General features: G+C 42.1%; 1 protein-coding gene across 1 annotated transcript in view; it reads right to left on the bottom strand.

The window, feature by feature from the left end:
• CLMP (CXADR like cell adhesion molecule) overlaps nucleotides 1–22,217 on the bottom strand; it is a 54,195-nt gene extending 31,978 nt beyond the window's left edge. Inside the window, exon 1 of the mRNA XM_082201062.1 lies at nucleotides 21,824–22,217. Within this exon, the coding sequence (XP_082057188.1) occupies nucleotides 21,824–21,851 (28 nt within the window). The 5' untranslated portion in view covers nucleotides 21,852–22,217. The remainder of the gene's footprint in view (nucleotides 1–21,823) is intronic.
• Nucleotides 22,218–22,588: the final 371 nt, after the last annotated feature.

Genomic DNA, 22,588 nt, shown 5'->3' with positions numbered 1-22,588 from the left:
CTGGAGGCTTAACCCGGGCACACACAAAAAGGCATCTAGCCCACCCTCAGCCCCCACTCCATAGCATAGCTGTCAACGTTTCCCTTTTTTAAAGGGAAATTCCCATATACCGAATAGGATTCCTTGCAAGAAAAAGGAAAAGTTGACAACTATGCCCCATAGCAACGGCATGATCCAAGCAAAGTCAAGCAGTTGGTGCATGTGGATTTAAGCAGGAGAGTAGGAGAGTTATGCACATGATCAAATCGATAGGGCAAAAAAATATTTAACTTTGGCTAGATCCTGTCACATATAAATAACATCCCATTTTCCTACGAAGTACTTGAGGTGTTTGTCATTTAAGTGTACATAACTACAACAGCTAACTGCCTTCTTTACACGCTGTGCTTGGTTGACCTTTGATGGCCTCCTGTGCCAGTGGCAGGGAATGTCCTGATCTTCGCTCCTTTTGGATGGGGAGCAAGTTACATCATGGGCCATGCCTTAACTGTCGCTGGCCATTAGGATCTGTGGCTCATTCAGAATTTTAAACAGTAAGAGGAGGAGCCCTCACTACTTTATGAGCTGTCTGTAATTCTTCAAGCAAGCAGAATTTTGCCCCGTGTGCCTTGCAATCTTGGGCTGTTTCCCATCTTGCCTCTTCGTCATTGCAGGCCCAGACACATCAGGCCTCATTAAGAAACATTTACTATAAATGGTAATCAGGTGAAATAAGCACAACTGCCAAAAGAAATAAGGCATATCGTTCTGATATGGCTTGTGTACATACATCTGACAGCTACCATAGCCCAGAGAAACCTCCCATTTCAAACAGCGCACATTCCTTCCCCCCAAGCTAAACTCCGCACAGGCCTGTTGTTTAAACAAGCTGAAATGAAATCCATGCCAGAGTTTTAATCCGGGGACCTCCTTCCATAACCCCAGTGCTCCCCAGGCGCAAGGCTCCCTAGCAAAACGCCACACGCCAGCCTCCCTTGTTTACACATTTCTGCATTATGAGACAGCCAGGAGGAGGTCACAAAATCTACTCGACTCCAGGGAGAGTGATGAATTCAACCAATCAGGGCGTAACCCAGAGATCACATGAAGTCAAAACTTGGCCCATGTGTTCTACCCATTCTGCCTACCTCACACAATTGGTGTGCAACTTGTTTGATGCTAAGGACAGCTTTAGAATCCTATCGTGAACCCAAAGCATCCTCCACAAGTTTTATAGGTTTTTAGTTAGGGCTGAAATGAAATGGGAGAGGAGGAATAACCGATGCATAAATATTTTTATACATACCACAGTATGAGCCCCACCCTTTAAACAATATTCATACTTATTTTTTGTAGACGTTTATAACGTTTAGTAAGAGGGTGGTTGCCGGGACACGCGGAAGATGTTGCTGAATCGAGAGGGGCCGACATTTCTTCACATGCAGCTACACATTAAAATGCATCCTAGGAAAGTAGTTCAATTGCAAAGGAACAACACCCACACTTGAATGTTATGGCTTTTGATATAAAGCCGGGGGGGGGGGTGTCTCAGTGTAATAATCTTGGGTTAGACAAGTGGTTCTCAAAGGGTCTGGCACGCCTCACAGGTGTAGCAGCAGAGGATGGCAAGTGTGGTGGGAAGATTCAAGGACAAATCAATATACGGTAATATTTTTGGAATGATTTGTGCTCTTATGTAGCTGCATGTTTTATAATTTCTGGATGTCCCATGATCATATTAAAAAGTAGTTGTGTTCTATGTTATAATATAAATCAAGCACTGTTAAGTGTTGTTTCTTTTTGTTTTCCAATGTATTTCTTGTCAATAACATTTTTGGTGTGGCACGAGCAAATTTTTATTCTGAAAGCGTGGCCCACATAAAGTTTGAGAAGAGTTTGATATTCCGCTTTATCACTACCCTAAGGAGTCTCAAAGCGGCTAACATTTTCCTTTCCCTTCCTCCCCCACAAGAAACACTATGAGGTGAGAACCACTGGGTTAGACTAAATGAATTTTGAGGTCCTCTCCAAGCTGTGATTTTAAAGCTGCAAGAACAGGACTACCAAAGAGAGAGAGAGAGAGAGAGAGAGAGAAGAAAAAAGAAAAAAAAAGCTCAAACCAGATTCATTGTTAGGAAATCTGGCTAGACAATTTACTTAACTATTTGCTTTGTTATGTAAATGTACTCCAAAGTGAAACTAAATAGCTGTAGACACTTCTGGAAGGTAAACTGAAGAGGGTGCATCCCTCCCACCCCTACAGTAGTAGAGAAAAAATAGCAAGGCCATACTGGGCTTGGAACAATGCAAAAGGTGATTTCTCTTTCTCTGAGAAACTGCTGCTATGGTTTTGGGAAACCCACCCTAAAACAGAACCTATCAGGGGAGGAGATCTCCTCCCATAAAATGTATTTATATGCCACTATATCATTTAAGGGACGCGGGTGGTGCTGTGGGTTAAACCACTGAGCCTTGGTCTTGCCGATCGGAAGGTCGGCGGATCGAATCCCCATGATGGGGTGAGCTCCCGTTGCTCGGTCCCTGCTCCTGCCAACCTAGCAGTTTGAAAGCACGTCAAAGTGCAAGTAGATAAATAGGTACCGCTCCGGCAGGAAGGTAAACGGCGTTTCCGTGCGCTGCTCTGGTTCGCCAGAAGCGCCTTAGTCATGCTGACCACATGACCTGGAAGCTGTACACCGGCTCCCTCGGCCAGTAAAGCGAGATGAGCGCCGCAACCCCAGAGTCGGTCACGACTGGACCTAATGGTCTGGGGTCCCTTTACCTTTACCTTTATATCATTTAAAAATCAACATGGTTTTGACAATATCTGTCTATCATCTATATACCAGGGGTTCTCAAACTTGGGTCTCCAGTTGTTTTTGGACTACAACTCCCATCACCCCTAGCTAGCAGGACCAGTGGTGAGGGATGGTGAGAATTGTAGTCCAAAAACAGCTGGAGACCCAAGTTTGGGAAAAACTGATCAATACACACATGCATACATATTACAAACAATGACCATCAACTAGCCATTATCCCAAGACATTATCTGAAGGTGCCTGCTATTTAATTCATGAATTAGTTAAATTTTTAACAAGCTAAAAACAAAGTGATTTGCAGCTATTTATAATAAGAGGGTTTTATCCAACATTCCTTCAGTAAATTTTAGATCTGCCCTTTGGCCTTGTTATTACATCTTTTTCAGCAGGGCGTCAATGGAATAAGTTTAATTCTAGCCAAAGTGACTTGGATAACATTTCACCATAAGGAACACAGTGGGATTGTGATGTTATGTGGAAAGAGTCATGATTTTCTGGAATAAGGACTAGTTCACAATGTCTTAACTATTAATCTACATGTTTTACTTGCCATTTTTATATTTTTTGCTGCACATGATATCTGCTTGCACTATGTGGATGGGAAGGTGGAAGTGAGGCAACAACCTTCAGTTCAGATCCCATTTGACCCTTGTAGCTAAAAATTAATATCCTAATGTCACACCTAGATCAGGAAACAGTTCTCCTAAGAGCAACTTATATTAAATGCAAATTAGTATTGCATAAGATTCATTGTTTTCCACACTGTTTTAATGGCTCAAGAGTGTTACAGAGGAGCTTCAGATAGAAGAGATTATTACTGGAAAAACTTGCTTTGCATGATACGTGTTTTGTTCCTGGTGGGGCTCTTTCAATCTGTAGGGTTCCAAAATTGGTGGCACACACACACACGCATGCACATGCACACACACACACACACAGAGAGAGAGAGAGAGAGAGATTTGTGCTGCAGTTCAGGCCATTTCACTCAAAACATCATTTTTATTCCAGATTGCAACATCTGGATTCTGTTCTTGCGGATTTAGAAATGCTTTCCGGAAGGAAGGATGAACAAATCTCTCTTACTCAAGGTTCCAGAAAAGCAAATGAAGATATTTGGCTGAGGGAGCTAGAGATATTTTGTTTTGCAAGAAAGTGTTTGTTTCTTTGCAATGAGATTTTAAAAACATCGTATTATTTTGCTTGGGTTGTGTTCAGCTAAGTTTCATTCATAACAGACCTATTAAAATAAATGACCATGATGAATTCCAATGGCTCTCTCTACACTGAGTAAAAGGTCACTGAATACATTCCATTGAGCTCTTACTTTTTTCTAAAGAAGTTTTCTTATTGGCAAAACTACATTTCATGAAACATTGTATTGCACACTTAATACACTGTTGCTCCTTTGCAGATCGTTCTACAAACACATTATGTTGCATTTAGAATTGACACCAGTTCTTACATTATTAGGTATGGATTGTCTCAGTGCACACTAAGCACAAAGATCATCAAAAGCAAGTGCTTATAATACATGGTAACAATTGCCTTCCTGTTTACAGGAGTTATAACACAGGAGTGGTTAGAAACGAATGCTCACTGAGTAAGCTTTTGAAGCAGGAAAATAATAATAGAATTATAGAATTGTGGAGTTGGAATGACACCAGGGCTCATCTAGTTCAAGCCCCCGCAATGCAGGAATCTTAACTAGATCATCCATGACAGATGACCAGCCTCTGCTTAGAAACCTCCAATGAAGGAGAGTCTGCCACCTCTGGTAGAGACCTGTTCCACTGTTGAACAGCTTTTACTGTCAGAAAGTTATTCCTGATGTTTAGTCTGAATCTCATTTCTTGTAACTTGAATCCATTGGTTGGTTCCTAGCCTCCGGAGTGGGAGAAAACAAACTTGCTCCATCCTGCATGTGACAGCCCATTAGATATTTTAAGATGGCTATCATATCTCTTCTCAGTCTCCTCTTTACCAGGCTAAACATACCCATTTCCCTCAAGCGTTCCTCATAAGGCTTAGTTTTTAGGCCAGGCATCCCCTACCTGTGGCCCTCCAGATGATTTGGCCTACAACTCCCATGATCCCTAGCTAACAGGACCAGTAGTCAGGGATGATGGGAATTGTAGTCCAAAACATCTGGAGGGCCGAAGGTTTGGGATGCCTGCTTTAGGCCCTTTATCATCTTCATTACCAGTAGTACATGTAAAAGGGATCTAGGGGTCTTAATAGACCACAAACATCACATAAATCCACAGTATGGTACAGCAGGGGGGAAAAAAAAGCTAATGCTATTCTAGGCTATTCTGGTACTGGGCCAAAACTAAATTTGTCCCTATTGAAATTCATTTTGTTAGCTTTGGCCCAGTACTTGAATCTATTACGCTTATCTTGAATCTCAATTCTGTCTTCAGCGGTGTTGGCTGCCCCTCCCAGTTTGGTGTCATATGCAAATTTGATGAGCATCGCCTCAGTACCTTCATCCAAATTGTTTATAAAACCGTACATTAGGATCTGGATTTGTTTGCTGGTCTCGTCCTATAACAGTACCTGTGTCGCAGATGAAATCAAGGCAATAGTGGTATCTAAGATTCCCATATTTCAATAACACGAGGCATTCCAGAGCTGTTGTGTATTCAGTGCAGGATGTTTGTCATGTTATGCAGTTTATGTAGCGATGACAGTGGTATGTGGCAATGACCACAGCATCCTGTGTTGGCGGACCTGATTTTTTATTGCATCTTATCCCAGGATTCCCCCCCCTCCATCCATCACTTTGTCCCTCATATAAACAGATGAGTCTGCTCTCCACATCCTTGCTGAAGGGGATTCCTCACTTTCAAACCCCCCCCCACTTGCTAGGGTAGGATGGCCTCTTTTAGTTGAGGCTTATAGGCACTGGCAGTGATGACACAGAAAAATAAAACCGAGAGTGATTTAAAGCAACAGGGAGGGCTCTCCTTTCAACATGCAGAGCATGCAACTAATGTAAATTTATTGTTTTTATGGTTCAGCTGAACTTGGCCACTTTGGAAGTATTTCCAAGTATTGACTGAAAGCCTTCTGTTAGTTCTCAATTTGGATGTGGATTTCAGCACACATGAACAGAAGTTTCTTTGCTACATAATATTTGCTACATAAAATTTTTCACAAATGGTGGAAATGAAGAAGTGATTGTAGGAGCATCATTTCAAGTTATGGGGGAGCAAAGAGATTTAAGTGTGGGTGTAGAGAGAAACTTTTTACAATCAGTTTCAAATTTCAGGGGAAAAACCCCATTAGGAACATTTGTTGTGTTTAACATCATAAGCAGAGTTTAAGGCACTTAGTGAATGTTTCAGACCTGATACAATTACTTTTCCTAAGTGGCACACTTGATGAGAAGGCTGAGCTGCACTAAACGTTAAATTTATTTTTACTTCAAAGCCCACATGCATAAAATGTGCTAATTTGGGGAGATAATTTAGAGGAAGATGTAAATTGGTGGCCCTGGTTAGTGCTAGGAAGTGTAAACTTGTTACATTGCAGTTATATTACTCTTGCCCTAATTTATCTGCTGGGAAATAAGAACATAAAAGTCCAATAAACCCTTGTAAGTGGTATTGTAGAAGGCAAATTAGGTAGAACATTCTCCTTCAGTTCAAGAACCTCCTTAGGGCTTCCTACATGTCATCAAAAGATGGTATTGTGATGTTATGTAGAAAGAGGCATGCTTTTCTGGAAGAAGAACTGGTTCTTGTTCATGATTATTTCTTACATGCCATCAACTGGGAAGCAAAAGGATCTTTCTCTTTGCACACACACACAGAGAGAGAGCGAGAGAGAGAGAGAGAGAGAGAGAGCACACCACACCACACTTGCATAGCCATACTGCAAATTCCTATAGCTTGATATTAATCCTCTAGAGATACCGGTAATTGCATGCCAGGCTTTTCCAGATGTGGGCAGATCCTTTTTCTTCTTAGTTACGTGATGCAGCTGGAATCTGGAAATAGACATTTGAAGGGAATATTCTGCCTTTAAGCAGGGATATTTTCTAGGATGGAACACCACAAGAGAATATATTGAATAAAGGGCCGGGGAACGCACCCCCTACATTTCTGGAAGAGATCTCTGTTCCCAAATAGGCTGGCATTTGTCCTCCTCCCCAATATCACTCCTCTCTTGTTCCCACCCCATCAAATGGCAATGATAAAGCCAGATTTTGCATCTGAGGGGAGCGCAGCTCTCTCATTTGGCACAGAATTATGGCACTATGGTAACCATGTGTGGATTTCTACGGAAGTACGTACTGAAGTTGAAGGCTAGGTTGGACTGAATGGAGGGTTATGGCTTGCCATATCTGACCCCTTGAGTTACTTAGTAGTTAAAGTATTGAAATAGGAGCAGGGGGTGGAGCAACTTTGCTAAAGGGCATCAGGTGTCAATCTGTCAAAGGCCTGGTTGAAGAGGAACATTTTGCCTGTTGCCTAAAGGTGTATGATGAAGGTGCCTGCTGAACCTCCTTGGGGAGAGCATTATAAAATTATTCATGGCATGATGAAAGGAGAGGGCTACCGATGGCGACTAGCTATGATGGCTATGCTCTGCCCCATAGTCAAAGGCAGTAATGCTTCTGAATACCAGTTGCTGGAAACTGCAGAAGTGGGGAATGCTTTTGTGCTTGGGTCCTGCTCAAGGGTTTCGCATTAGGACACCTAGTTGGCTACTGTGAGAACAGGATGCGAGACTACATGGGTCATTGGCCTGATCCATATTCCAGCAGGCTCTTCTTAAAGGTAAAGGGACCCCTGACCATTAGGTCCAGTCGTGACCGACTCTGGGGTTGCGATGCTCATCTCACTTTACTGGCCAAGCATGACTAAGCCGCTTCTGGCGAACCAGAGCAGCACATGGAAACGCCATTTACCTTCCCGCCAGAGCGGTACCTATTTATCTACTTGAACTTTGACATGCTTTCGAACTGCTAGGTTGGCAGGAGCAGGGACCGAGCAACGGGAGCTCACACCGTCATGGGGAGGCTCTTCTTACCTAGGTTCAAATCCTCATTCAGTCTTGAAGCTTATTGATAAACTTGGGCTCATTCTGTCTCAGCCCCACCTTATATCACAGGATTATTGCAAGTTTGAAATGGGGAAGGGAGAGTTTTGCCTTCCATCCTACCAACTTGGAAGAAGGGCAGAGTAATAATAATAACCTGCAATAAAATAATAATAATAATCAACACTGCAGGGTATTCACTCACTATAGTTCCTAAAAGTTAGTGAACAAGTAATTGGTTCAGTTGGAGATTACAATTGTACAAAAGAGTATTTAGGCTGTTTGGCATTCTGGGTGTATCTCTCCCCCCCCCCCATTTCTTTCCCTCTGATATTTTCTCTGGTTAAACAGGTATTGTGGGATTTTGTAGGAGGACAATCCCCTCCCCCCAAATTGAACAAACTGGAATGTGTTCATTGTGGACAATGATGACACTATATCAAAGTACCTTCAACTAAGGGGTGCAAACCCAAAACTTTTCCTTGGATCTGCAGTATGGAAGGAGATCACCACTGCAATATTTCCTATTGAGGAAGGCTCCTGTGCCTTTAATAGACAACTTGAATAGCTTTGGGAAGAGTCGAGTCTCTTGTTTGCCTCGCCATTAGAGAAGACAGACAATATTGGCATCTCAAGTAATTTATTTAACGGGCCACTTAAATAAATCCTTCCTCATGCATGAATGTTATCAACCCTCTTTCTCTTACATTTGTCTCCTATCAGAAATTTTCCATGGGAGGATTATCCAGAGAGGGAAAGGAGACCATTAATGCAGCTTCAGTTAGCTTATTTCAGTTGGAAAAAAAGCATTAATATTCTTGCAAATGTGAGTGGGAGGGGGCTGCTGTGGGGGATGGAGGAGCAAATAAATCACAAGCAGATTAGGCCTGGAAAGTATATATTTGCAAAATTACTAGGGACACCATTGCTGTGCCAAGTCAAATGCACAAATTATTCCAAGTTCACAGGAATGAAGAATGAATTACGTTAATTTCAGAAGTTCTGGTGCCACTCCCTGCTGACTATTGTGCTATTGGTCTGCATACAGTTCCAGCTCTTGACAGGGAAGTGCATGATTAAATAGGAACCCCGGTGCCTCATTTTCTGCTGTTTTGTGCGGGTCAGGTTAGGACATAAGAAAAGGCTTAGAAATGAACAGTCCATGGAAATGCTGCTACCTTCTCATTTTGGTGCTGGAAAGATGGCAGTTTGATGGCTGTCTTTACTGATGAGTTTAATAACTGTTGATGATTTGCATGATCGCTTATACACCACCCACACCCCATCCCTTTCATATAAATGAAAGGCAATTTACAACCATACAACAAAAACAACAGTTAAAGGTTGGGTGAAACAATACAAATAAGCACCCAAAGCAGAGACTTAAAGAATGCCAGCTTTATTAACTATGAACCCTGGAATTTTGGATCACCTCCAAACCGGTGCCAAAGCTTTGTAGTCATTTTGGAGGGTTTTGTAGTGTGAACCCGCATTTTGTAGCATCCCCCCCAAACTGTGTAACTGATAATCTACCTGGGGGTCATAGTCTAGGTATCACCCAGAAATCCAACACTGTCCAATTCAAATTGGATGGCTGCCTCAGGTTGCTGACTTTAGATTATATGAAAGGGGCAGCAAGTTGCAAAATATTTTAATTTATTATTGTGGTATTTTTTATGGGCAAGGAGCAGGAGAGGCACTTTTTGGGGTTTCTGCCTCAGGTGCTAGAAGAAACTGGCCAGCCTTTGCTATACCTTGATTTGGGATGTGGGGTCACTGGTCACCCCTCGTGCAGCAAAATATCTCAGCTCTGGATAATTGTGTGAAAATACATTACTTAGAAGTAAGTCAACTGAATTCCATGGGGATTACTTCCTGATAAGTATGTACAGGAGTGGAGCCTGAACTGGTTAATCTTAAAAATTCAACACAGTTGGGATAGACTGTTCTTATTCAGTAAGAACTGAGAACCCCTTGCTAATTGTATTTTTTGTGGGTTTTTGTTTTCTTACGAATACTGCACAATTAATTATACTCCATTTGTTTAGTCACTACTTCTAGACCAGATTAAAACAGCAAACCTAAAATTATAGACTAGATCCAGTTGATTTCACATTGGATTTACTTACGGGTAAACATGTTTAAAGATTGCAACCCTGCAGCAATTTACTACAGAGTAGACTTGGCTATGGATTATGCTGTGCTAGTATACTTATATTGATCTAAATTGCAATGAACTCACTGGGATTTACTTAGGTGTTTAGGTTCTGGGTGGCAGTACACAGTGTTTGAAAATCAGTTGCTCAGTTTGGGGGGCACTAAAAATGTGGGGTTTGTGCTACAAACCCTAGAAAACTACTCCAAAACTTTGGCACCAGTTTGGCATGAATCAGACAGGGTTGGATTTCTGGGTGGTACCTATGAATCCTGGTTAGTATGAATTACTCAGCTTAGGGGAGCCAACAAAAGGAAGAGTTTGGGTCACAAAACCCTACAAAATGACTTCAAAAACTTTGGCACTTTGGGGTTTGTAGCTAATGAAGCTAAGAATGTTGTCCATTGTTAGGTGCCCACACTGGAATGCTGTTTCACAAAACAGGAACAGCCATGCTGAAAGTCCTGCTCTGAATTGTTTTGGATCAGGCTTCTAATATTTTAGAACTGCAAGGAGAGATTCTCCTGAACAACACAATGACCTACTGCGTGAAGAGAGGGTAAGGCAGCCTCCCGATTCCCTAAACCTTCAACGCCAGTGCAGATTATACAGTCAAGGGGTGTTATAAACTGGCCGTAGTTTGCCTCACAAGCAGCCTAGGTGCCATATTCTGCATTAGTGGCAGCCTCCAGACAAACTGTGTGGGTACCCCACCTTGAATGCATTGCAGTAAATGTGAGATCCAACATAATGCCATGCTTGGCAGGGAAATGCTTTAAGGATGGCCAGGTACCATCCAGGAAGGGTTAGGTTAGTTTGGCAGGTGTGAGAGACAGGACCTTTTCAGTGGTGGTCCCAGCAGAACACTCATTCTTGGGAAATGTGCAATACCCTTTGTCTTTCAGGCAGATCCTAATGACATTATTTCTTTCAGACGGCTTTTGATTGTGGGTGCAGTAGCCTATTTTAGTTTCTGTTGACTGGCTTGCTGAAATAGATTTGGTTTTATTGTCTCTGCTTATCGAGGTGTGCCGTTTTTATTGTGCATGTTTTCAGCTGATTTTATCAGACAATGTGACATTGAGAAAATACTTCAGTTTCAAAGATGACTTAACAAGCCTCTCAAAAAATCATTTAAAAATGCAGCTAACCTGTTTTTGTCTCTGTGTTGTGAACTACCAGTGCAGATAGTGTCCAATGATGTTTTCTTTCTGGCACTGCTACACCTATATCTAGAATGATAGGGTTTTTTTTTAGTCTATTCTCCACATATGGTTAAAAAAGGAAGCTACAATAGCATGGTGGGGGGAACCATGAAAAACCAAGAAATTGATGCACCCTGTTTCTTTCAGTAGGTTCATTTACTAATGGATGTGCATTCACTAGCCTAGAATTGCAGCAGCATGCCCAGGGCATTGCTAAATTGGAGAATGAGTTAAAGTAATTAGTGTATTACTGTGTATTACAGGATCATTAGCTTCAAAGCAAATGACCTTGGAATCCTCAAACTTTCTCATACTCTGTCATTGTGTTTCCACGACTAGTATTTTCTGTACCACCTCATGTAATGGGCTTCTCTTTTTACGCTTGGAACCTCCTTTGAACTCTCTCTGATTGCTGCAAATCTAGTTAAAAAGCATCTGTAATAACAAAGAATCTTGCAGCACCTTAAAGACTAGCAAATTTATCATGGCGTTAGCTTTTATGCACAAGAGTTGATTTTTATCAGATGCATCTGATGAAGTGGGCTATACTCCACAAAAGCTTATGCCAAAATAAATCTGTTAGTCTTAGATGTCACAAGACTCTTTGTTCTTACTAATGCCCTGGGCATGCTGCTGCTATCCTATGTTTCATTGAAGTTCAGGTCACTGATGGGGAAACTGGCTTTCAGAGGCTCAGTACTTTTTCTTGTGATAGTATTCGCCAGTACTGTTCTGAGTACTGTCACCTCTTTTGTTCTGCCCCTAGCAGCCATTTTGTGCTGACGCCTGCAGCACTTTTGCCAAGATATCAGTACCACACCTAATTTAAAAAATAATAATAAATTAGAAGCAACAGCAATGAAAGCATTGAGGAGGTTGAAGCTTATTTTCTCTCCCCCAACCCCCAACCATAAACGTGTTTAACAAAAATAAGAGCCTAGTCTATAATACATTGAAATTAGATGACCTTAGATGGAGTTTTGGGGGCATTTTAAAATGTGATTCTAAAACTGATGTTTGAATTTTCAACATATTAACATGTAATTAAAGAACCGCATAAGGACACTGAACAAAAGGTATACTTTTTAAAAAAGCTCTTTTCCTATTGCATTAATAGCATTTGGAGGTGACCTGTTATAGGCTAAAATATGTTCCTTCTTTCACTTTTGAAAGTGCACTTGGGACCTGATTTGAACATTCTGTGCCTCTAGCGCTCAGCAGTTCCATGATCCATCTTCCACAAATAATGCTGTAGCTATATGATAAATAGTATAACCTTTTGAAAAAAAAAGTTTTAATTCAGCAATCTAATATCTTATACAGTGGTATCTCGGGTTACAGACGCTTCAGGTTACAGACGCTTCAGGTTACAGACTCCACTAACCCAGAAATAGTACCTCGGGTTAAGAACTTTGCATCAGGATGAGAACAGAAATTGTGCGGTGGCAGCAGGAAGCTCCATTAACTAAAGTGGTACCTCAGGTTAAGAACAGTTTCAGGTTAAGAATGGACCTCCAGAACAAATTAAGTTCTTAACCCGAGATACCACTGTATAATATTTCAATCTAATCCATTTTGCCACCCAAAGTCTTATATTAACAAACCTGATGAATTCCATTCAAGCGTGTATATTTTGTTATAAGGTTCGGGGAGGCAAGCCCCCCCAAACCTCTAGATTCAGTAAAAGGTTAGAATTTGAGCAAACTCATAATTTCAAGAATTTAGTAATAGCTAGAAATAATACCAGTTAGTTTCTTTGTGAAGCCAACTTGGTGATAGCTCACTGGGGGTGGGTGGATAATGGTTTGGTTTGTTTGATAATGGTAAGCCAGATGCAAAACATAAGACTCTGACCAGTATGGGATAGTTTGTCCACCTTTGGTCTCCACCCTGCACTCAGCTCTCACCTATGGCTCCTAGAAGCTGTTAGCACACCCCAGGAACAGCTTCAACTGGCTGGCTAAACCAAGTGAGGGTTGCTGCTGAGTCTCAAACCCTCAGTGAGTTAGGGACTTCCCCTGCATGCAAAGACAGGCTCTGGCGGATTGAGTGGATGAGACCAATAGTGGGTCCAACGGTCAAGAAGGAGGTTTCTGCACGTGCTATAGAGGGAAGTGAGGGGCAGATGGGGCTCATGAACCTGAGAAAGTACCCATCTCAGAGAAGGAAAACTTCACTTCTTCTCTTTGGGAGAAGAAAGGCTAAAGAGTATACCACACACAATTCTGGAGTGGAGTCCCTAAGACAGTTGGATGGTGCCTAGTAAACCTTCTCCTGGCAATTCCTGCAGCCAAGCTGGTGCTAAATGCATTGTTCTGCTTTCCTTGAACCACATCAGCGAGCTTGGGGTGTGTGTGTCTTGCCCTATGGGCAGCCCAAGACCTCCATACATACTGCTCAGGCTTGTGCCCTGGGGAGATCACTTCAGCACTAAAGTGGTTTGACTTCACCCCTGGAGGCACACTCCATTGTCTCTCAAGATGCCAAAAACTTTTAAAGCCATCCAAGTTATTGGCCATCACTGCCTCCTGTGGGAGTGAGCTGCATAGTTTCACTATGAGCTGTGTGAAGAAGTCATTTCCTTCAACTGTCCTGAAATCTTCCAACACTCAGCTTCTTTGGATGTTCACAAATTATAGTTTATGAGTCAAGATACGCAAAACAGCTGTTTTCAATGGATTCCTTTGTTGAATTTGTGACATACAGATTTATGGATCAGCCACTCAAAAGTCAAGGAGTGAGTTCCTCTGGAAACTTTACTCCACAGAAATCAAGACTGAACTTTACTTAACCTGTCAGCCACTGTCCAGTGAGCAGCCTTTTCTGGTTTATTTGGCACATACCACAAAGGGCATTTTCACACCCTGAACTAAGAAAAACCTATCAACATGTCTCATATGCTATTTATACCATATATGAGTAAGGTTCATAGGATGCAGAATCAGGCCTAAAACTGAAACAAGGGGTACAATTCTCCCACCTGCTTTGATTAATTTGATGCTTTTTAGAAACAAGAAAAGTTTGGGTATAAGGAGAGAGCTGAGAAATAGGCAAGAGTTCTAGTGTTGTTCCTTCAGTTTGTATCTTTGAATTCCCTGTACACTAATTCTCATCTCCAGCTCTTCTGACAGGTTTCAGCTTGCTTCAGACACAACCTGATGAAGCACCTAAGAGCGTCAGGAGCCAAGTCACAGTTATTGTTCCTTTTATGGTTGAAGAGATTAAAACTAATGAAATTTGCAAGCTGTGGCTATGATCTCCTCTTAACTGATTTTAATCTCCCCTAAACTGCTTTTGAAGTAGTTCTACTTTCTGGTATTGTGAAAACTGTTCCAACGCTAGCTGTGCCCCAGTCTTATGAAGAACATCTGAGCGCATCTGTTGAAGGAGGCCCTCACTTACTTCAGCCTTGGTTGGTTGGTTGGTTGGTTGGCTGATTGATATTGTCCACCAGTGTCTTGTTTAATTTACAGAGGATCCTACACAGGATTCTTAACACATATTTGTTATGCCTTCAGCTTTAAGTGATTATACACTCTGAGTATACACTCTTCCTGAAGAATACAGTCATACTCGGGTTTAATACGCTTTGAGTTGAGCGCGTTCGAGTTGCGCTCTGCGGCAACCCAGAAGTAACGGAGTGCGTTACTTCCGGGTTTCGCCGCTTGCGCATGCGCAGATGCTCAAAATCACGTCACGCACATGCGCAGAAGTGGTAAAAGTGATGCGCACATGCGCAGACGTGCCATCACTAGTTACATTTGCTTCTAGATGCGAACGGGGCTCCGGAACGGTACCAGCATAAGGCTCACTGTATCAGCATAAGGCTCACTCAGTCTAGCATTGTTTGGATAATCCCAGCTCCATTGTAATTTTCCCAGTCCAGTACTCCACTGGTGGATTACTCATCCTGAGACACTGAGAGCTGATTCCCACATTGTAGTAAGAAGATATGAAACCCCCTCATAGAAACCAAATGATATTGTCACTCATTGAAATGGTCCTAGTGTCATTGGGGTGGGGGGGAGTGAAAATGAAGCAAATTGCTGCTACAGTATCACATGAGTTCATTGCTCATGCAGTGTGAGCTGTTTAAACTCAAAAATAAGCAGCCAATTTTAATTTTCAAGATATCCATAGCTTATTAACTATACATCACCGTTTTCTAATGGAGTACATGGTAATATCCTGTGACACGCACAAAAACTGAACATTTTGTTGAAAGGGGAGTTCAAATTTGCCAGCACTGGAATATTGTTCAGATTTCAGTTGAGAGCTTATTTTAGGGGTCAGCAAACTTTTTCAGCAGGGGGCCGGTCCACTGTCCCTTAGACCTTGTGGGGGGCCGGACTATATTTTGAAGGGGGTAATGAATGAATTCCTAAGCCCCACAAATAACCCAGAGATGCATTTTAAATAAAACTGCACATTCTACTCATGTAAAAACACACTGACCATCTGCGGGCCAGATTTAGAAGGCGATTGGGCCAGATCTGGCCCCCAGGCCTTAGTTTGCCTACCCATGGCTTATTTCATACAAAAGACTCCAAAGTCTACAGCACTTTGATCACGGTTCCTGTTTGGTTCAGTCTGCCTTGGCGGGATTTGCTCTGCATTATTTCAGGTAGACGCCACAACGGAATCTACTCTCGATACCCCCCTTTGGTCCATCTTGGCAGCACTTTGGTAAATTGTCCTTTTGTTCAGGAGGTGGGTTGGGCGGGAAGCATGATGATGAAGAATCTGGCTCAATTTCCCTCCTGTCTCAAGAATGGTGATTGGAAATAATTGGAAGTGGCACTGGAAGTAATCGGAAGTGACAGCCCCTGTGCTCTGAGGCTTTTGCTTGAAGTCTAACAATCCCCCACAAAACAGAACCTAAATTTAAACAATGAAGTCACAAAGCGATTTGCCTTCAAGGTTGAAAGCCCTGTAATTTTAATTAATTAATCAATTTTTAAAAAAATAAAAATAAAAATAAATTGCAGCTTGAATGGGTTGGAGAGGAAAATGTTCTTGGCTATACATTTCTGCTTGGTTTCTCAAAGCTCTATTCAATACTTCCTGGTGTTCCTCTGCTTCTTTGCTCTGAAGGAGAGTTCAGTCCTATATTAAACATTTCCATAGCCCTTAAAATTTTTATCAAGGCTCTTTTTTTAAAAAAAATATACTCGGCAGACTCAACTGTACAAAGCATCCAGCGCATGTCTCATAAATATGTACAGAATGGAGGAGTGCCGCCCTGCTCTCCTGATGCTTGTCCTAGGAAACAGCCTGGGGAAGGAATTGAGCTTTCTTTTCTTTTCCTTTTTTTAAATTTGTGCTTGATCCAGAGACCCAATTGGAATCAGGGATGTCATAGACATGCATACACTATGCATATATAATAATAGTACCTGGGACTTAACACAAGATGTGAGAAGAGATTGCCAGCTTACAAAGCCCTGAGGGGAAGGTGAAAGATAGGGACACTTGCACAAACGGCACCAAGAACACTTCTTAGTTTAAGATGAATAATGGATGGGTGGTGTTTATGCACTATAAAAAAAAGTGCAAGAGAACCTGTTTAGAAATCAAATATACTTTCTAGTCGATGTAGCACTTTGACCCGATTTACAGAGACGGGGGAAAACAAAAACCGAAAAAGAGTCGCTTGTTGAAACAGCCTCCAAATTAGGCCTTTCGAGATCCTGTCATGGACTGTATCACCTTAAGTGTGAAGCACAATGTCCTATCTTTTTGAGTGTCCCATTAATGATGGTTTCTAACAGTGACTTTTTGGATTTGCACCTCTAAACTGCTATATAAATGGGGTCTGTAAGTGGGCCTCTTTCAAACTTAGCACACAAACGAACAGGTGTGGTGTTGAAGAGTCAGTGTTGTGTAGTGGTTAGAGTTTTGAACCAGGATGTGGGCAGTCAGGGTTCAAATCCCCACTTGGCCACAAAGCTCACTCCATGACTGTCACTGCCTCTCAGCCTAATTTACTTCACATGCTTGTTGTTGGGATTAAATGTGGAGAGGGAGGCCTACGTAAACCACCTTGAGCTTCTTGGAGAAAAAGATGAGATATAACTGCAAACAAACAAATAAATAAAAGCCCTAAATAGGGGCAAATGAAATCTTTCTGTAGCCCAGAGTGCTATGCTTTTTTTTTTTTTTTTGAGAGAGAGAGAGAGAGAGGCTGTTGCTTTCTCTCTCACACACACCCTCCATCTGGAATATATAATAATCCAACTGCCATTGATGATGATAGAATACAGCAAGTGCCAGCAAATCTTCCACCACAGATAATCCAATTAACACCTTCATTTGAAATGCCATGTGTAGGATATACCCTGCAGGAGCATTGCTTAGCAGCTTCAGCATTGAGGGCGAGGGAATCTGGTTCTCACTATTGCTTGTAGGATTTAGGATTCCTTTTCCACAAGTCTCTTGTCAACCCTCCCCCCCCCATCTTATCTGACCATGCTTTGTTTTACAAAACCTAATAAAGCTACATGCCTGTCCTCAAATGGCTACAAGCATATACTGCTGGCTATAAAGCAAGCCCTAATCCATTAGCTGTGTAAACAATTGAATGCACAAGGAAACATCAGCGAATAAAACAGCCTTATTCCACGCCCCCACGCCCCAACGAATAGCTGATTTTAGCTCGTTATATACATTACTAGATTGATGGAACATGGGAAATTAACAATGCAATGTGTGTATGTCTCTGTGTGGGATTGTGCTATGTAAGTCCAAGTTCTACAGCCAGAAAAGACATCTCCTGTGGCTGGAATAAATTATGCAGATTTGTATAATGGGCCAGATTATCAAACATGCCAAATACAATCAGTGACGCCCTGTTTCAGACCTTACAGCTCCAGGGTATCTCTATGCCCAGATCTAGGTACGCATTGGAGCATTCATAAGACTTGTTCAGCATACCAGAATCTAAAGAAAACAAGGAGGTGCTTTGAGAACTTCAGCTTGGAAGTGTCTTGAAAATGTTGGGTGGTATCAAACGAAACAGTTTCTCTACTGCAAGAACTATTATCAGCTACCAATTTTTTGTCCTCCATCATTCCTCATGCTTCCATCCTCTGTACCAGGCATAGGCAAACTCCAGCCCTCCAGATGTTTGGGACTACAATTCCCATCATCCCTGACCACTGGTCCTGTTAGCTAGGGATGATGGGAATTGTAGTCCCAAACATCTGGAGGGCTGGAGTTTGCCTATGCCTGCTCTGTATTCTCTATGGGTAACCTGCCCTCTCCTCTATGTATGTGATCTGCCCTGCCTTCGTAAATCTGCAGGAGTTTGCAGAACCCTAATGTCTGGAGCAGATTTACTGAGGGCACAGTGGCACACAGGGAGAATAGTGGGCAGGGAAATGCCATTGCGCAGCTAAAAGTCCTTGTCCCTGTGAAACTCTTCATTTGGCTATGACCCATTGTTGTTAGTAATAATAATAATAATAGGTACTGAAATAATTGGAACTTCTTTTTGTGCCAACACTACTGGATATTGGGACTCCTAACTTCAGCAAATTTTGTACATGTAGGACCATGTTGAGTGTGTTGACTTATCATCTTCTAAGTTTTACTAGTTTGGGACAGAACTTGCATAGTGAAGTCTCCTGCAGCATTTTCAGAATAGTAGCGCAGCACAGCTCTTGGAACTCCTTTATTTTTGTTACTTTGCCCAACTGCGCAATACACCTGAAAACGTACATCTTAAAAGGCATTCTTTTCTACCAAAGAAATGTACAATTTTGTTATAGCCTTTAACCTTGCACAAAGTGGAAATGAAATACAAGCATAAATTTCTTCAGCAGGAGCGACATGGGCATAGTTAAATTGTTGCAAAGAAATATGAGGATGGGTGTGTGCTGTGCTAAAAGTGAATGTATGGGAAATTTGCATTTCTGGTAATATTTGCCCACAAATTTATACGTTGCGCTGTCCTGTTGTAATTTCCATCCTCTTGCCTTTGAGATACGTATATGAACAGAACTACAACTCTTCATACTCTGCTTGTGTTCCTGCTAGTGAACTGGCCTTCTATCTTGAGGGCTGGCCATTGCTCAGTTTATCCATTATTGGGCATAGAATGGTTACAAATCCCTGATATTATCCCAGAGGAGGGGGGAAACTCCCCGGTATTGTGATTCCATTCAAATGGCCACAAAATGTGAAAACTAGGGGACAAACACTGCGTACAGAAGAAACCTCATATTATGAACTCTGTTGGATCATGCCAAAAACCCATTTACTCCAGCATCCTCCTTCCCACAGCAGCGGGCCAAATTGCCTTCAGGTATCCTACAAACAGAGCCTGAACCCAACAACCTTAATATGGAGTGTCTCCATTAGTCTTTTGGGTGAGTCATAAAGCAGTTTTTACCCATTTGTACTTAATTTGTTCCCATTGTATTCCATCAGTGCATATCACATTTCCTGCGAGTAAGCTGCATTTGAATTGTTGTAGATTTTGGCAAAAAAAGTTTGTGCCGTGTTGGGGCTAAAACAAGTGCAAGATATTGGTTGCCAGTCTTCTGTTTAAGTCTGATGTGCCCAGAAGGTTGGGAAATGTGAAATACTCCCGTTCCCAACCTACTCTGTATTGGGACTTGGCACCAAGGCTAATGAGAGAGGGCACATGCATCAGCTAGCGAAACCTTGTACTCTGTCCTTCCTCATGTTTCCATCCTCAGTACCCTCTCTGGGTGGGAGTGCTTCTGAATACTAGTTACTGGAAAACCATGGGGAGGAGGTTGCTCAGGTGCTTGAGTTGTCACCGTCGCACAGGCATCTGGGTGGCCACTCTGAAAGCAGGGACTAGATGGGCCTTTGGCTTGATCCAGCAAGCTCTTGCTATTTTCTTATGTCCATCAGCTTTCCTAAAAGAGGAGTCGTCTCTGAATCTACTCTGGGTCTTCCAGACTGGTGAGGAGGGATGAAGGCATAGCAGCCCTTTGCGATGCGCTGATACGGGATTTTTCACAGAGCTGCCTGCTTGTCAATCCAATGTGGAAAGTGGAATTGAGGGGAAAGCTTGTTCTCCACACTGTGATGTCTCTGGAGAGGTGGAGAAGGAGGCTGCCGCTGACTCAGTCACAAGGGAGGCCAGCCTTCGTCTCATTTTACTCAAGCCTGCCTTTCTTAATCATTTCCTCCATCTTTTTACCTCCTCCATTTTACAGAGAATCTTTTATATGGGACGTATCGGTACTAACTTAGTTTGCCTGCTATGCAGATGACACAACAGTCAGCAGCTTTTTGGTGGCGTTGTGGTTTTCTTGCCATCTATGGCAAATAATTATCAATCTTTTGTTGTAGTATAAGTAGCTGACGGTGATAACATGTATTATAAAAAAGCATTTTAAATAGACTATTGAATAATTTTCCGTGCTTCACTGATTCCCCTGGATTTCTCTCCCTGCCTTTCTGGTCCTTTCGCACACTGGACACAATCCAGCTCAAGTTAAACACTTAGAAGTCCCATTGATTTCAATGGAAGAGATTTAAGAACATGCATAACCATGTAATTCTGTTCATATCTGCTCAGAGGAAAGTCCCATTGAGTTTGGTGGGGCTTACTCCCAGGTAAGTGGATAAGCTCCCTCTACTTAAATAAATGGTTTCCCAAGGTAGCTTAAAGTCAGCTGAAATGCCAGATATAATTTAGTTATGCAGCTAAAAATGGAAAGCGTGAAGGTGTAAGCAACACATTTGGGAAAATTTGAATCTTACAGGTACACTCATCAGCAAGCCATTATTAGCTGCTGTTCCCTGTTGACTCTGTGGCAAACCTGATTCTCCTCTCTGTAATGTGTTAAATTACTTTCCTTTTCTTCCACTGTCTTTCTGTTGTTTCCTTCCCCTTTGATTTCCCCTATCTTCAGCCCATTCTTATTTTCTGTCTTTTGTTGGCTCCCCACTTCAGTTTGTCTATCTTTTCTTCTCCCGTGCATCCCCGCTCCCTCTTTCTCCCTTCTTCACCTCCCTCCCATGTACTTTTAACACATCTGTTTCTAATTTGGGGCTGTCTATGGTATCAGTTGGAAACAATGGGCTCCTTTAAAATATCAGAAATAAATTTCTGAGCAGAACGACATACACAAAAGTGAGCAGATTGGCCACTGATCTTGAAACAATGCTTTGTTGTTCAAATGTGTGGATGGCAAAGTTGTCTAAGGCTTTGTATCCTAAAAACCTCCGCATTTTTATGTGTGTGTGAGCTCTGCAGGCAGCATTTAAGATTTCTCCAAGAGACGTATTTAACATTAAACAGCTTCAACAGCTTTTTGTGTAAAACAACAACAACCCATACCTTTAGGAGAAGAGAGCCTCATGCTTTAAACGCTATTCATTCCGATATGCGAATTGAATTTTAACTGCTCCCCCTATTTTTGTTCTCCATAAAAATAATAAAAATGCCAAGAAATTGAAAACAGATGATCTCCATGCTCAACAAACTTCGATGCCAGCCCCCCGCTTTAAATCATAAAAAGTAACTTATTTTTCCAAGAGCCCCTCCCTTGCTAGTTACTGTTCTGGTTACAACTCCTCTTTTGTTAGGATTTTTTTCTTCCTTTTAGAAAAGACTAAAACAAAAACCTCCAACTTACCTAGAAACAGGATAGAAAGTGCAGACATTCCGTCTCTGTGAGAGAGACTTTTCTTCCCCCTTTTTTTTACTTCTCTCCACTCAGGAATGGCAGGCAGACCTGCTCAGAATTCAAAGTAACGCCTCTGGAATGTGCTCCATGTAATTGCATCCATGTGCCAGAAAAATAACCAACTTTGCTCCTTCTCCCCTTCTGCTATTCATTCCCCCCATCCAGTTTCCATGCAGATACGAGGAGAGCCTGTTTCTCTCTGTCCGCTGGTTCGGAGCCTGTCAGCATCTGGAAGAGGGAAGACAAGAGGCGGTGCAGCTGAGAGACACATCTATGGCTGCAGAGAGTAATTTCTCATGTCTGGAAAGAAAGAGAGAAAAGAGGAGGGAAAATACACAGCGCACAATTTTAACCATATGGCTGGATCCCAGAACAGCCCCTCCCTACCATCAGCCAGGATTAACAGTGAAGGCTGGTCATGTGGTGAGCTCTTACTTACTCCTGGTAAAAGAGCAACTGTATGTTCCGTGGCAAAGCAAGTAGATTGCACTGGTGTCAAAATGGTTAAATAGATTAAATTTGGAAAATAATTGTCCCTCGAGTAGAGGGGGCCCTGTGGCTTTCCAGGTGTTGCTGAACTTCAACAGCATGTTTTAAATATGTTTTTATTGCTTTGTCAGTTGTTTGCCAGTCCGGGCACCTTTGAAATGAGGGGCAGGATATAAATTTAATAAATATTAATAACAATAACAGCAGCAGCTCCCATCATCCCTG

Source organism: Podarcis vaucheri (assembly GCF_965113315.1).
Source record: "Podarcis vaucheri genome assembly, chromosome: 15".
Classification (NCBI taxonomy): domain Eukaryota; kingdom Metazoa; phylum Chordata; class Lepidosauria; order Squamata; family Lacertidae; genus Podarcis; species Podarcis vaucheri.
The sequence above is the reverse complement of the archived record's forward strand: the minus strand, read 5'-3'. Positions and strand labels throughout refer to the sequence as shown.